A 15588-nucleotide genomic window follows, 5' to 3' on the forward strand; every position below is an offset into this window, starting at 1 on the left:
AAGTGGACAGACCTTACCGTGCACCGTAGATTCGAACTGACAGAACACAAGTCAAAGTGTTCGGTACGAGGGTGGCGTCGTTTGGAATGTCGGATGCCCACAGACACACCCGGCATGCACTCTCAGCTACGTCCATCGAGTCCAATGGCGAAGGGGAGTGGCGACAGGTCGCACGACACAGATGACATCAGCCGGACGGCCTTGAACGCCATGACCGCACCGCCTGGACCCGAAACAACATTGTCGAGCCGAGAACCTGAAGAGACCTGAAGTGCATTCGTTGCGTCTCGTGTATCATGCTGCTGTGTGCATATGGACATGCGAGTCTAGGCTCTCGGAGTGATACATGCCTCGAGACGTTGGTCTTGCTCTTCGATCGAGATTGAGATCTCGATCGAGACAACGTCTTTCAACCTCGCGTCTCAGGTTGCGGCGTGTGGCAGGTCTCAATCTCACAATGACTTGTGTCGAAGTTGTTTCGCTTCTCTCCGTCTTGTTGCATGTTGCATGGTGCTGTGTGGCGCTGATCGAGGCTTTCAGCAACTTGCATCGAAACGAGCATGGTGCCGCCGACCTCTGGAGTCCAGACGAGGGGTGGAGTACCCCGGCATCTCAGCAGATCGAGGCCCCACGACCTCCCAACATTCCACCTCGCTTCTCAATCTCATACCTCACACCTCGCGTCTAACGATGCTGTGTGCAGGCGGTCCAGACCTCAACGCAACGCGCACACATCGTACAGTCTTCGTTCGTGAGTCGCACTGTGCTGTGTGGCGACTGGTCGTAACTCTAGACAGGTAAGTCGAGGCATTGCTCTCTCCGTTTCCAACGAAATGTCCGCCACATCGTTTTTGTGAGAGCCCGGCATGCTTGCGCTCCTCGTCAAGCTCGAGACCTACAGTATATGAAGGCACGCGCGTTGGAGTCGGCATTACCGCCAGCAGGTGAGCTTCATCGTGCAGGCGGTGGAGGTGAGCGTGATTGACCTCAACTTGCACAAAGTTAAAGGACGACAAGACTCGAGCCCCTTCGCGCCACCCGCTCGACACCCAGCTCTGAAAGTCTCCGAGTGACTGATCGATCGACGTCACGCGGGCCCAAGTTGGTTACGCCGTCATAGTGCTGTCGAGAGACTGGACTGTCTATGCCTCCTCCCTTCATTGTCCGACTATGGTTCCGGATGAAACGAGGACTGTCTGGCCAGCGCCGTCGTACCAATGGCACTTGGCCTGCGAGTGGCACGAGCTGGCTCCACGACTGTGCATTGTAAACTCTGGAACCGCCGAACCTTCAACCTTCACAACATTACGACAACCTCGTGCACGCGATGTTGTCTTGGCATTCCTCACTGGAGAGGGGAAGGCAAGCGCTTGCTCCCCGGGCATCTCTCCCGGAAGCGCTCTCCACTGCGTTGCATCAAGTCATGGTAGACAGGTCCGGCCAGGCTCACATCAGGTGAGTCCCGGCATATATCGCATCCCTCTGCATGCCTCCGCACAACTGGCGGGGTCGAGCATCAGTGGTCTGTGGCGAAACGAGGTCATCTCGAGACTTGAAACGACGAGTGCCCAGAATAGCTCACACACTTGCGGCCGCACTGAGGGTCTGGACCGCCAACCTTCATTCACTTAACTCCGCTGCTCTCACTTGCAGACGCGGACTCGAACGCAGCTTGCAGGGAGCTATCTTCGTAATGCCAAGACCAGGTGCCCCCATACTGTACACGTCGCTGATCTGGTGGCTTACCAATGGAAGCGACAGGCTGTGGCCTGAAACAGCGTTGAGTTGCTCACAAGTCTGCTCAAGCTTGCGGGGGTGGGAGCCTTACGAGCCATCACCTCGGTATGCCCCTGCTCTCTGCAGCCTGAACAACTCTGCCTCGACCCCGTCCTGGGGTCATCTCTACAGATGCAGACCTGGACAGCGTCGACAACAGTATGGATCCAGCATACCCCACTCAGGCTCCCAGACGTCTTGAAACAGAGCTACAAGATAAACTCGGCAAGACTAATCGAGCTTAAGAGTGTGGAACCGCCGAACCTTCCTTGCACCGATGAAAGACTGCGCAAGCCGGGGGCCGACGGACTGCGAGAGTGACTCGGGACGTCTCCGTTGATCCGGGGCGGGGATATCGGGTCCGCGGATGCTTGGGAGAGGTGATCTCACACACCAAAGTGCTCCGTCGGAAATCGCTTCGCGCCGTTAAGTGGCACACCAATGAGACAGATCTTGATGGCGAGGCGTTCATCGGGTCTGGAATGTTAGTGCACTCATCATGCTGGCGTTGGAAGTGAACGGGTGAACCAATGGCTGCATGCATCTACGCTGCGCGGTTATGGCCTATCAAACTACGGTCCACGAGTAGAGGTGCTGCATGCCGTAGCTCTTGCTACGCATCGCGTCGAACTCGGCCCACGTCATGCCATCGGCAATGACATTGTTCACCTTGTCAATGACGCTGAGCGTGACCTCTCCCTCCGCCACGGCCTGGGCGGAGATGACCTGCCCATCGTCCTGGGGGCGGATGATCTTCCCATTGACCCTCAGACAGATCATGGACGGCTTGAATTCGGGCCGAGACGTCCAGTGCGGACACATCCACTTGCACCAGAAGTCGTACCTCTGCCCCCTCTGGAGGGTGCACCACGGCCCGACCGCGTCCTCCCCGAGCGCGAGCCCCATCTGGTCCGCTGTGCCGTAGCGCTGCGGCCCGCCCTCTCCCTCTTGCAGAAACTCGTCCCAGCTCCTTGACGGCCCGTACCAATCTCCAGCATCGGAGGGGAAGTGGCGTGCGCCAAACTGCTTGTTCCCCATCGTGAACATGGAGGGGTTGAACTGCTGCACCCACGCGCCATTGTCGATGTGGCCTGCACCCCAGCAGCTGTCGACCAGCGTCCACCCGCCCTCGAGCCGGACGGCGTTCCAGGCATGATTGGAGTCGAAGCTCGCCATGGCATTCTCGGGACTGAAGCCGTACCCTTTCCCGAACCCGCTGATGCGGCGGCACTCGAGCCCGGCAGCTCGGCAGATGGACATGAACACATCCGCGAACCCCTCGCACACGGCCAGGCCGCGGTCGATTGTCTGCTCCGCGTTCAGGCCGCGCGGGATCGTTCCGGCGAGGAAGTTGGGCACGTCGTACTGCATGTTGTGGTGCAGCCACGTGAAGATCGCGCGCGCCTTGTCGGTCAAGCTGGGGAAGGGCGAGCACAGCACGTCGGCGAGGTAGGGGATGCGGTTGGATGCGGGCAGGCTGGCGGTAGGATACGACGCGGCGACCTCGTCGGGCGCAGAGTAGTCGCGGCAGATGAGACAGGTGTCGGCGCCGGGCACCGTCTTCGGCGCATGCGCAGAATACGCATACCCGTTCGCCGCGGAGGGCTTGGGTCTCGAAGCGCAGGGCACGGGCGGCGGCCGGCTCGCCGTCGGCACCGGTGGTGGGCCGGAGGAACCCGGCTTTCCAGAAGCGATGGGCGGCGGGCCATCAGAACTAGCTTTGCGCACGATCGGCGGCGGCGGCTTCTCGAGCCCACCGGGCGGGAGCGGCACCATGAACCTCTTCTTGGGCTTCTCCTCCTCCTCGCCAGTCTCCTCGGGCTTCTTGCTCGGCGTAGGTCGCAGAGCAGTGGTAATAGGCGGCCGCGCAGATGTAGGCAGGGGAGGAGGCTTCTTCTTCGGCTCACTTCCTGCCGATGTCGCGGAGTGTCCCGTCGTCGAGGGCGAGATGGCAGGTGCAGCTGGCGGAAGCCGACGGTTCGCAGGAGTGGGACTAGTGACGCTCGCCTGGCTCGCCTGCCGGCGCGGCAATGGTGGTGCGTCCTTGCGCGGAGGCAGCGAGGGCGCAGGCTGCGCTCCACTGCTGCGACGTTGCGGGAGCGTAGGCCGGACCGTAGGTGCCGGCGTCTCCTCGTCAGTCGCCGCTATGGACGGCGAGCGTCGCGGCGGCGGGGGCGGCATTGATCGCGACGATGGCTTCGAGGTAGGGGCCGCGACCTCCACGTCGTTCGCTTCCTCGTCCGAGTCTGCTTGACCTGGCGAAGGCCAAGCTCTACGACCCGCCGGCTGCGCAGGTTCATCCTCCTCTTCATCGTGGGTGGGCTTTGGCGGCCAGCCCGGACGTCCAGGCGGCTTAGGAAGCGCTTTCCTCGACACGGGAACCGCCTCCTCGGGCTGCTTCTGAGCATCCTCAATTTCGTCATCAGAGTTCGCCTGAGGCGGAGGGGGCCACGCCCGGCGAGCGTTGGGCTCTGGAGCTTCCTCCTGCCCCTCCTCAACAGGTTTGGGCGGCCATGCGGGACGGCCAGTTGGTTTTGGGGGAGCCGAACGCCGAACACTAGGCCGCGGGGCGACCTCTGGCTCCTGAGTCTCTTCTGGCTTCGCTTCCTTTTGTAGGCCGTAATCCGAATCAACAGCGGGTGATTTTGGCGGCCATCCTGGTCGGCTGGGCGGTTTTGGGGGCGGCTGACGTGCTGCCGGTGCATGTGCCTCCCCAACCGCCTCAGGTGCCTCCTGGGGAGCCTCCTGCGCCGCCTCCTCATCCGAGTCAGGCTGAGGCGGCGGCGGCCACGCCTTCCGTGTCGGTTTTGGAGGCGCCGCGGGACGTTTCGGCGGCGCGGCCGGTTTCGACGGTACGACAGGCTGCTCAATGACCTGTTCGGGCTCTCTGCCTGGTTCCTCGTTAGAATCCTCGTGTGCAGGCGGCGGCCACACCCGTCGTCCTCCAGCCGGCTTTGCAGACGGTTTCAGCGGCGCAGCGGGTGCGGTTCGAGACGTCGGTTTCGGTAGTGCTGCTTTCTCTGCTTCCTCGTGCTTCGGCGGCCGCCTCCGCTTCGGCGTAAGCGGGCGGCGGCCAGACCCTCGTTCCGCCCGTCACCTTCCTCTCCGGCCGGGGCGGAGCGGGCGGCCTCGAAGGCGCCGAGGGCGCCGACGGCGCTTCCCCCTCATCGTCAGAAGGCTGCTGAGCAGGCGGCCACGCTCGCCGACCGCCGACCGGCGGCATCGCTCNNNNCGCTCGCCGACCGCCGACGGGCGGCATCGCTCTCGGCTTCGGCGGGGCGGCGGGGCGGGCAGCAGCTGTTGGCGGAGTCGCAGACTCCTCGTTGCCATTCTCGTGCTTTTCTCCCTCTATCTCGTCATCCGAAGTCTCCTGAGCAGGCGGCGGCGGCGGCCACGCCCTCCGCCCTCCAACGACGGGCTTAGTGGTCGGCTTCGGGGGCGCAGCGGGCGCGGGCTTTCTTGCCGTCTCCTCGGCCGATTCGTGTTCGGCCGCTCCGTTCGTCTCGCCGTCTGAGTCGTGAGCAGGCGGCGGCCAGGCTCTGACTCCCGCTGTCGGTTTCGGTTTCGCAGCAACAGGCGGCGCGGGCTTGACGCCAAAACCAGGCTTCGGTTTCGGCTTCGGCGGCGCAGCCTTCTGGCCGGGGGCGATTGGCGGTCCGCCGTCTTTCAGGTGTAGAGCGGCGATGCGGTCCTTCAGCGACGTGAACTGGGGCTGTTCTTCGTCACTCATCTTGGCCAACTACTATACCTCAGTTGGTTTGGTGCGTGTTGTGCGGTCGAAGAGTCAGAGTGTCGAGAGGGTCGTTGACGAGGTCGGGTCGGTATTCAGCTGGCGGGCAGCCGTCGATCTTTCGAAAATGGGGTGAAGATGAGAACGAAACGCTCTGTCTGATCGTCGTCGAGGCCGTGCTCTTATGTCTTTATGCTGTGTGTCGTGTGCTGTGATGAGAGCAACGTCGAGAACGGGGCGATGCGATCAACAAGGTCCCCGGCCAAGGCACTGGGCTCTGACGCACTTCCCGCCCCCCAGGTCCTCCACATCTGGGTCCCCGCACCGCATCTGATGTCGGCATCGGGCTCGCATCGACTGCCTCTTGCGTCGAGGCTATGCATGCTCTGTTCGCACTGCGTCCAGATCATCACCGTGACCTCTGGACAGGCGGAGCACCAATGCATAGGAGAAGGGGAGGGAGCCATGAGGGGAGCGTCGTTACACGATCTACCCCATATGTCTCCCACGCCTGCAGAGAGCACCGAGTGCCATGGCAGATAAGGCTCGGCGAGCCTCGTTTACCTCGGCGCTCTTGTCGGATGATGCCCAATGGTGCTCAGAGGGCTCAATGCCGAGACATAGCCGCGCCGCACACACGACTTGGCTGGCGGAAAGAAAAGCAAACACGTTTCCTGGCCAGACTCTTGGGTCTTGGCTGCGGACCAGGAGCAGGGCCCTCGTCACCCATCCCTCGGTCGAGGTTGTGATTGCTGCGCTGGAGTGAGCTGCGCCGGAACCATCTGAACGTGTATCCCACTGATCTGCGACCCACACTTATCTCATCTCCTTTCGCACTTTTGCTGATATCCTCTCCCTCATCTTATCTGCACATCTGACCTTCTCGCCTCTCCGCTGTTGGTCTGTTCTCTTACGACAGATTGCCCTCACCGGCCTCGTCTGCTGCCCGTCCTCCCTTGCTCAAGAGTATGTCGTCATGCACCTGTTCTCTCGGTTGCTCAGCCAGGCCACGGGCTTTACCGCTCCACGACTCAGCCCCAGCTCGCTCACAAACCACGGATCATAAGAGAACTACAAAACGAATACAAGTTATCCCCTAGCGGCGCGGGCGATGAGCTGGCCATAGGCCGCGACGATACGGTTGACACCGGCGAGGACGCCGCTGGCGCCGGCGCCGGGCGTCTCAATGTCGAGGGGCGCGTCTCCGGGCTGCTCGCCGAGGCCGAGTCCGAGGGCGGCGCCGGTAGCGCTCGCGTTCGTGCTGGCCGTGAGCGACGCGGTCAGGTTGGCGGTCGTACTCGTGAGCGAGGTGAGGTTGGCCGAGGTCGAGGACGAGAGGAGCGTCGAGTTGAACGCCGAGCTTGAGGGAACGGCAGACGACCAGCTGCTGCTGGCAGACGAGGAGGAGGCGCTGCTGCTCGTCTCGGACCAGGTGGACGAGGTCGTGGACGAGGACGAGGGCGAAGGCGAGGGAGACGGCGAAGGCGAGGGCTCAGGAGAAGGCGAAGGCGACTCGGAGCTGGTGGACGGCTCGTGCCACTCGGAAGTCGAGGTCGAGGTGGGCTGCTCGCTTGAGGTCGAGGGCTCGTGCCACTCAGAGGTGGACGACGACTTGGGCTTGTCGCCGCCGTCGCCGCCCTCGTGGCCGTCCTGCCACCACCAGGTCGCGTCGAGGACACCGACGTTCCAGTCGGCGAAGACCTTGAAGAGACCACGCGAGAGGTCAATGTCGCCGTCGGTCGTACAGTTGGCCTCGGGCGGGAGAGGGCACTCGTCAACGACCATGACGTCCTTGACAGTGATACCGTTGGCCTGCACGGTGATGTACTTCCAGCACTGGTCCGACGGGTAGCCGTTGCCGTACTGGGCAGTGTCTGGTGGTTAGTCGTGCTATTAATGGAACAGGATCCGCCGGGCGGACGCCAGGGACCGCGAAAGCGAAGAACTGCAAAACACAGCAGCCCGGTGATACTCACTCATGGCGACAACGTGCTCAGAGTTCTTGTGCCAGTCACCGCACGCGCAGATGCGCTCCTCGACATCGTACCAGGTACCGCGTCCGGAGAAGGAACGCTTCTGGAGCTTGGGCTCGGAACGGAGGTCGAGCTCAGGCTCAGAGTCACGCATGCGGCGGGCTGCGGCGGCGTGCTTCTGGGGGTGGCCGGATCCGTGGGCGGCGACAGCGGTTGCCGCAGTGAGGGCGAGAAGAGATGAGACGAGCATGTTGAGTTTTCGTTTTCAAGCGACGAGAGGGAAGGTGCGTTCTGTCGACTGAGAGGAATGTCGTGAGGGCAGTCGTACAGGTGAGCAGGAGCCAGTCCTAAAGTGTAACGAGGGTCGACAAGGAGGGTGGGTGACCGGAGTCGGAGGTCGGTCGTGAGCGGACAGTAGAGACGGTGAGGATGCGAGAAATGAGAAGGATGGGGATGGAGAGGAAGAAGAAAGAGAAGAACTAAGGCCCAAACGTCTAGTACCGGGGATGCATGGTGGTCGCGGGGTGTTGCAGGACTGCAACCCTTGAGCCTCAGAGCCCCCTCTCACAGCCTGACGGGCTGACGGCGGTGTCTCGAGGAAGCGGCGAGGAGTGGAGTTGCCCCTGGTGGTGAATCCCTAGTGCAGGAACTGTCCCAGTTCTCCAGGATCATTAAGCATCAAGCCGTCAGCCTCTGCCCAGCGAGTGTAGCGCGCGAGGCTATGAAGGCCGTAAGCCAGCGCGAGCCCCGAGCCGGCTGGTTTGCAGCTGGATTCCGGTCAATCTCATTCAAGCCCTGCATGTCCTACGGGCTATGAAGAGCTAGCGCGGTGAGCAGGTTATAGCGTCGATGTTTCTGTCAGTCGGTACCCCCCTTTCGCTCCTCTCCCTTGGTGCTTCCTCGCAACGTCTCGCACCACAAGAGCTCGATGGTCGTGCAGCGCGACTCGAGTTCCGGGACGTCTGCAGGGTCGCCTCATCGCCTGTCCCTGAGACTCCTCTGCCTCTCTGCGCTGTCGAGCTGAAGGAACCCGGGCCGTGAGGCTCTAGCTCAGGGCTGTGTTTCGCGTTCTGACAGACCTTGGAATGGCTTCTTGCCGCATTGGGCGGGGGGACCCTGGTTTGCTCGCCGTGTTTGGGCATGGAACGGTGACCCCCCAGCGGACACGCCGGCACGAGCACCGGGTGCGCCGGGTGCAACTGGACGGGGGCGATGGCGCTGTTTGGGGTGTTTGCCTGGATGCTTTCCCTGGCTATTCCTGGGCAGTGTTTATTCTCTCCCTCTCGGCGCCTTCCTCGCCTTGGCTGAGGTCACGCTACAGACAGGAAATGCAGGAAACATGCAGCGCCCAATGCAGATGATCGTGGATTCAATTGGAGGACCCAACACTCAACGCGCTCGGCGGATCCGGCGAAGGTTATTTTTGCCCTCTCAGCTCCCTCGGCGCAGAACCCAAGCCTTAGAGCTGATCTTTAGTCCCATGACGCGCCCGTGCAGAGCAGCCAGAGCGTGTCGTGCCGAAGCCGGCCACCTTCCGAGCATCCGACACACCCGTCCTGCCTTCCGTCGTAGCCTAGCTAGCAGTAACACCTTGCTCCGCGTGCTCCACCGAGGTCCTCATAGAGGCATGCATGCATTTGCTCTAATTTTGGCATTGATTCTTGATCGGGGGTGCTGAAAAAGTTGCATCCATGGCGACAAGGTTGCGAGCGTAAGTGCCAAGGAAGCTTGGGTGGATACGGGGGGTCGTTAAGGTTCGGCGCGTACAGCGAGAGGTACAGAGAGCGGGCTCCTTCTCCGTCGCCGCACGGGCGTCCTATCGCAGCACTTGGCGAGCACTGCCTTGGCTCTTCTAACCCTTAGGACTCCCAGCAGGTGACCTGCGGTGGTAACGCTGCGTACAAACGGTGGGCGGACAGTCGAGCTGGGATGCCTCGGGAGAAGCCGAGAACATGCACAGCATATAGCGTGCACGACGCGCTCGACCCCTTCCTTGCACTCCGTACTCCTCCGTTCCTCCAAGACCAACTTTTCAGAGCCAACAAGACGAAACGGGCACTTCCAGGCACACACCACTGCTCCACGGCCTTGTTGTGAGGTCTCGCGCGAGAGGTGAGGGGTATGTCACCCGGGACGCAGAGATCGTCAGCGCAACAGCCCGGTGCAATCAAGCCCCTGTCGGCCCCCTACCGTTTTCATCCTCAATCCATTTTTACGCGTTTCGGACGGGCCGGTTCCCACTCTTCTCTCTCCAGGTTCCAAGCGAGGAATGCAGTTCTCGCGTGTCCGATGCCGAAAGCTTTCCACGCGAGATACAGGCCTCTTAGGACCGGAAGTGGAAGAAGGATGTCTTTGGGAAGAGTGCCGTGCCTTCTACCATAAGAAAAAAAAAGCTGAGGACGATCGTACAAGTGTCATAGACATTAGGAGCCCGAATTGGAAGCTATATGTGTGCAGATCTAGGTCTCACACCTCGTTCTTACGGTCATGTGAACGTCCAAATGTTGGAGGCGCGGGTCCAAGACTGGGGTGCTAACTGCCAGATGGTCGAATGTAGGAAATCGCTGAGACACGAGCGATTCCGGGGTACAGCACCACATGTGGCTAACGTCCAGCTCCCAAGCGATGCTGTCAGTGATAAGACCAGGTTCGCGACCAACGGCTGGCAGTTGAACAACGATCCCGCCATCGGTCGCCTCAGTAGAGGATCCCGCCTTGTTGTCAGTTGCTGCAATCCTCAGATGTTCGATTGCTGCCCTATCTCAAGCGCGGCCTGCTACTGACGGCCCATAGTACTGGCGTCCACCTAAAAAGGTGCTTTGCCATCTCGCACTTGGCGGAAGTGGCTGTTCAGATCTATTGTAGCTAATGGCTGCCGATGTCTGGAATCACCCATGGACCGCGAGAATTCGTCACTAGGATATGCAGACACCTCATTGCCATTCCTCGTCCACGCTCATACGGAGCTGATAATTCAGCGCAGGTCGACCTCAAGCTGATACAGCAGAGGGGAAGGCCTCGCTCGGCTGTTCTCGCTCCCGTAGCTTGGCTCCACTTCACTGCCTTCAAGCTGTGCGGCGTATTGTCATAACGCTGCACAAGCTCACCTCGGTTCGTTCATGCCTGCATGCTGTCGTAAAGTACGTGTGGGCCATCAGTCACCCGCTTCTATCAACCGCTACCAACTCTCACGCACTCCACGCTGCCGCGACCGGCCGCCCCTCCTTCTTATTCCGCGCGACGGCCTTCTCGACCGCGTCCGTCATCCTCTTATCTCCGAGCTCCTTGACGAACTTGACCGCATCGTTCTGCACCTCCTCTGGAATCTTGTACACGTCGTCCGGGGGCGCGATGAGCCTCGCGACAGAGTCGACACCCGTGGCGCCGGTGTTGCCCAGCTTTCGAGCGAAGGCGCGCTCAAGCTGCACCCTGACGCCCTCTGGCTCTCCGTCGTCACCCGTCCTGTTGCCTCCATCACACGTTAGGCCGTGCAGGAACGCCTTCATCGAGTTCTTCAGGAGGACGGGGACCTGCCGTCCGTCGTCGATGCCGAGGATGAGGCAGACCCAGATACCGTCGTCGGAGCCGAGGATGCGCCATGCGTTCTTCGCCTCGGGCCAGGCGGGGAGCGCATTGATGGCTGTAGCGAGCAGGTCAACGACCTGCGCCTTCAGCGTACCGTTGCGCGTGCGCGCAAGGAGCATCATGAGCTCGATCAGCGCCTGCTCGTTCGTCAGCAGCTCGGCGGAGAGCTCCGGGTCCGTCACGAGGTGCGAGACGGTCAGCACCGCGTTGCGCTGCAGCTGCTCGACCTGGTCCTTCGACTGCGCCCAGGGCTTCATGGCAACAACGCCGTCGAGGACAGGCTTGCCGAGTTTCGGGATGTTCTCCTTCGGGATCGAGAGGTTGCGCAGGAGACCGAGGAGCGCGTGCTGGTTCTGCACCGACTGCTCTGGCGTCATGAGCTTCAGCAGGCGAGGGAGCAGGTCGCGCTGCTGCAGAACCTTGATCGCCGCGTCGCCGTCGTGGATCGTATTCGCCAGTGCTGACAGTCCCTGGTGCGTCATGGACGGGTCGTCGAGCCACGCCTCAGTCCTCTCCTTGAGCCACGCTGGAACAGAAGCGTCCGGCACGTGCCCGATCGTCAGGAGCAGCGTCTGGCCAACATTCGTCTGTGCCATAGCCACGACCTTGTCGACACCCTCCTTCGTGCTCGGGTCCCACTCCTCTTGCGGGATCCACGCCGGCGGTCCAGGCTTCTCGAGGAACTCGACCATGGCCTTGAGGTCGGTATCGGACCCCGCGAGCCCGGTCCAGTCCACCTTGCCGTGCACCGTGAAGTTGTACAGCACGCGCGAGACCGAGTGCAGAATCGTGATCTCGGGAAGCAGGTTCTGCAGGCGCTGCTCCTTCGTGAGCTCCTTCAGATTACCCGGCGCGGGATAGTCGGAGGTCGTCGTCCAGAACTTGAGCTCGGGAAGCATCTCCTCGATCATACCCGGGCTCAGGCTGAAGTCGGGGTGCTTTGACAGAGCGCAGAGGATCTCCCACAGGCATCCCACAATCGTACCGCGCACCCTAGCGTAGTCGGCATCGGGCATCCAGTCGCCTGGCGTGTATGCCGTAGAGGCGAGCTTGAGGAGGTCCTTGTAGTTCTCCTCCGTTGCCAGCGAGACTATAATGGCATCAGCGTCCTTGCTCGTCATGAGCGTGCCAAGACCGCTGATCAGGGGCGAGTACATCCCCACGACCTCCTTCTTCCAGTTCTCCTCAGGCAGGTGCTTAGCGTTGGTGATGATGCCGAGCGCGATCTTGGGCCAGTGTGCATCGTTCAGCTTCGTGACGTTCGAGGGATTGTCGAGGGACAAGCGCGAGGCGACAAGCGCGTTCATGCGGATCATGGGGAAGAAGGCGTCGAGCGTGCTCTCATCGGCGTCTTGCGGGTGAGGGCGAGCACGGAGGAGGCGGGCGAGGATCGCCGGGAGCGGCGTCGCGCCGAGCCGGGTGACGAGTTGTGCTGCAAGTAAGCTGCTATCACAACGTTACGTTTTACTCAGCTCGAGGATAGGGAGGCTGAGGCTGCATGGAGGAAGAGGAAATGGGTGGGTAGTGAACACTCACGCTGCTCCTTGAGCCTCGCATCAATCTTGGACAGGAGGTCCGTCGCCTCCTTGAGGCCGGCCTCATTGTTGTGGCCGTCCTGGAGACGCGGCGCGAGGTCGCTCAAGTCCTGGACGAGGGCGATGTCCATGACTGACAAAGTTGGTAAAGTTTGTTGTTGTTGTGAATAATCGATCGAGTCTGTGCAGATGACGTTGCGCGCGAGGTCGTCAGTGGTCAGGTCCTGCCAGACCCAGGGGCCAGGGGTCAGCGCGCGATCCGCATCTGCCCCCGCGTCAGTGGACCGTTATCCGGACATCCCACGGAAGCGGTATCGTGCACGGGGCCTGCGGATCCGGATCTTATCTTGGTGCCCCAGTTCTTTGACTGCGCCTATATGGTCGTTTGATCAGATGATGGAAACAAGCTTCTGCGCATTCACTTGGCCACCGCATCGCGCCGCACCGCATCGCGCAGAACCGACGATCACTGGCTCGGTACCTCAATAAGCAGATCCCCGCTTCCCACGCTCTAAAGCGGACTTCGTAGCCTCGGCGTCGGCGTACAGTTTGCCATCTTGTCTAAGCAAAGGTCACAATAAACACAATAGACCGTATTGCTATTCTATGGCCAGTGTCCATTAGCTTTTCGAAAGGAAGACACTAATGAATGATTGATGAACGGCAGGTGCCACGTGGCAACGCCACCTCAAGGTATTATGAATTTTCGATATCCACATACCAAATGAATTATTATTATATATTTAATTATTAAACCTGATTTCCGTTTCCCATTAGAAATGCATCTGGTTTTGATTAGTAAACGATGTAGCGAGTTGTGAAAAATGCTAATGCGACGGCGTGACAGAACAATATACATTTCAAAGACATTTTACAGGCTGTCTTCGTTCCATTTTGATTTATCGGGGCATTCTTCAGACTTCACTCAGAAATGAACCAAGGGAATCACTAGGCAATGGATAGGGGGGCTAGATGCAATGCGAATGAGGGGGGAGGGGTGCCACAGGTGCCACAGGCAGCCTAGTGGCGGCGGTCGATGGTGATCTCCAGTCCAAGCGGCTTACGCAGGAATCCCTCCGCAACCTCCAGCTTGTCCTGGAGAAGCGTAGGCTTGTAACGGTACATCCAGGTCGCAGCAATAAGCTTCATTTCCATCTCTGCGACGTTCCTTCCGACGCAAGAACGAGGTCCGTGAGAGAAGGGAATGAAGGCGTCCTTCTGACGCTGAGTGACGTTGAACCAACGCTCAGGCTTGAACTCAAGCGCGTCGGGGCCCCAGATCTCCTTAGAGTGGTGAATAGTGAACGTAGGGACCGAAAGAATCGTGCCAGGAGGGAAGTAGCGGCCGCAGATGGTGACACCGGGTGAGTCGGAGGGAATCTCACGAGGGAGGCCCATACCCGAGGTAGACTGGTGACGGAGCGTCTCGTTGAAGACAGCCTCGAGGTAAGGCAGTCCCTTGATCATGTCGTAGGTGGGGACGTCGGTTCCGGGAGGAATGGCCTCGTCGAGCTCGGCCTGGAGCTTCTCCAGAACACCGGGGGTCTTGGTGACCCAGTAGAGGAGGGCGCACGACGAGTTCGAAGTAGTGTCAGATCCGGCAATCAGCTGAGTGAGAGCCTCGGCAGTGAGCTCCTCGCGGCCAATAGGCTTGCCCTTGTCGTCACGGCCCTCCTGGAGACGGGCGAGGAGGTCGGTACGGGCGTCGGCGGGCGGGTTCTCGAGCCGGCCACGGACCTGAGCAATGGCAATCTTGGCAAGGTTGGCAACGGCCTCAACACCTTTTGAGAAGAAGGGGTCGGGGATGTACTTGGCGTAGGGGATGAGCTTGGGGACGATACCGAGAGTGGCCGAGATCTCGCCACGGCGGTTCAGGATCTCGATGGCGGGGGCGTACTCGGCTGGGGCGTCGGGGGTGGAGCGAAGCTCGGCGACGTCAGCGCCAGCCGCCAGCATGCCGAAGGGGCTTCCGAAGGCGAGGTCGCCAATCATGTCAAAGGCGAGGTAGTTGAACCAATCAAGGCAGTCGAAACGCGCCTTTCCACCGTTCGAGCCCTCCTTCTTCGCGTTGTCGACGAGCTTGTCCCACTGCTTCACGAACAGGTTCAGGTTGTCGTGCATGTACGGCTCGAACTCGCGGACAGACTTGACCGAGAAGGTGTGCGAGACGACCTTGCGCTTGCGCGTGTGCTCGGCGCGGTCGCGGGTGTTGAAGAGACCACGACGGATCGAGACAAAGGCATCGTAGAAGCTCGACTTGAGGAAACCGTTGCCGTGGCCGTAGATGGCCTTGATGGCCGAGTCGTCGGCGATCGAGACGTGGTTGGGCTGGAGGCGGACAAACTTGCCCAGCTTCTGGTGGAGCTTGTCAACGGTGACGGAGCGGTTGCCGCGCTTAACGACACGGAAGAGCCACCAGTCTGAGAACTGGGCCGGGAAGGGCGCGGGAATGTCGCGCAGAGCGGCGTACGTGACAAAGTACGGGTAGAGGTAGTAGGCGGAGAACGCGACGAGGGCGGCGGCGAGCCAGAAGCCGGCGGGCAGCGACTTGAGCTGGTCGAGCCGTGTGCTGAGGTCCTGGTGCACAGAGGTGGTCATTGTGGCGAGGTCCTGTGGATGGGGGAAGAAGACTGGTAACTGTGGTCCTTTTAACCAGTGCGAACACAGTTGTGCGAACTGGAGTCACCTGCGTAGAGAATGCGCGGGCAGAAGGGCAGGACATGGATCATAACCAATCGGCCCCGGTGTGATGCAGGCACAGAGATTCGGATGCTCGGATCTTGGGCTGCGAATGAGCTTGCGGGGGTCTCGTACCCGGACCCCGTGGGGTCTCACCTCATCTCAGGTTACGTGACCTGGTCATTACGCGAGAGAAACTACCAATTAGCCCAGAGGCATTACCTCATTAACCATCTCGCCACGCTTGGCCCCGGACTTCGGACGCCTCTCTTCCACTCTCCCGTCTGTCACCCCACTTTGCATGTCACCG

At 60.8% G+C, this 15588-nt stretch overlaps 3 protein-coding genes across 3 annotated transcripts; all 3 read right to left on the minus strand.

Annotated features, from left to right (window-relative positions):
- Positions 1-6595: 6595 nt before the first annotated feature.
- On the minus strand, positions 6596-7729 carry A1Q1_06678 (uncharacterized protein; the record flags this gene model as incomplete). The annotated part of the gene is made up of 2 exons (XM_014327727.1): positions 6596-7380; positions 7483-7729. The coding sequence occupies 2 exons, from the start codon at positions 7727-7729 to the stop codon at positions 6596-6598; spliced, it is 1032 nt and encodes a 343-aa protein (XP_014183202.1).
- Positions 7730-10667: 2938 nt separating this feature from the next.
- A1Q1_06679 (uncharacterized protein) lies at positions 10668-12730 on the minus strand (the record flags this gene model as incomplete). Its single annotated transcript, XM_014327728.1, has 2 exons — positions 10668-12496; positions 12601-12730. The coding sequence occupies 2 exons, from the start codon at positions 12728-12730 to the stop codon at positions 10668-10670; spliced, it is 1959 nt and encodes a 652-aa protein (XP_014183203.1).
- Positions 12731-13619: 889 nt separating this feature from the next.
- On the minus strand, positions 13620-15197 carry A1Q1_06680 (cytochrome P450; the record flags this gene model as incomplete). Its single annotated transcript, XM_014327729.1, has 1 exon — positions 13620-15197. The coding sequence occupies one exon, from the start codon at positions 15195-15197 to the stop codon at positions 13620-13622; it is 1578 nt and encodes a 525-aa protein (XP_014183204.1).
- Positions 15198-15588: the final 391 nt, after the last annotated feature.

This window comes from Trichosporon asahii (genome assembly GCF_000293215.1).
Source record: "Trichosporon asahii var. asahii CBS 2479 unplaced genomic scaffold scaffold00008, whole genome shotgun sequence".
NCBI lineage: Eukaryota > Fungi > Basidiomycota > Tremellomycetes > Trichosporonales > Trichosporonaceae > Trichosporon > Trichosporon asahii.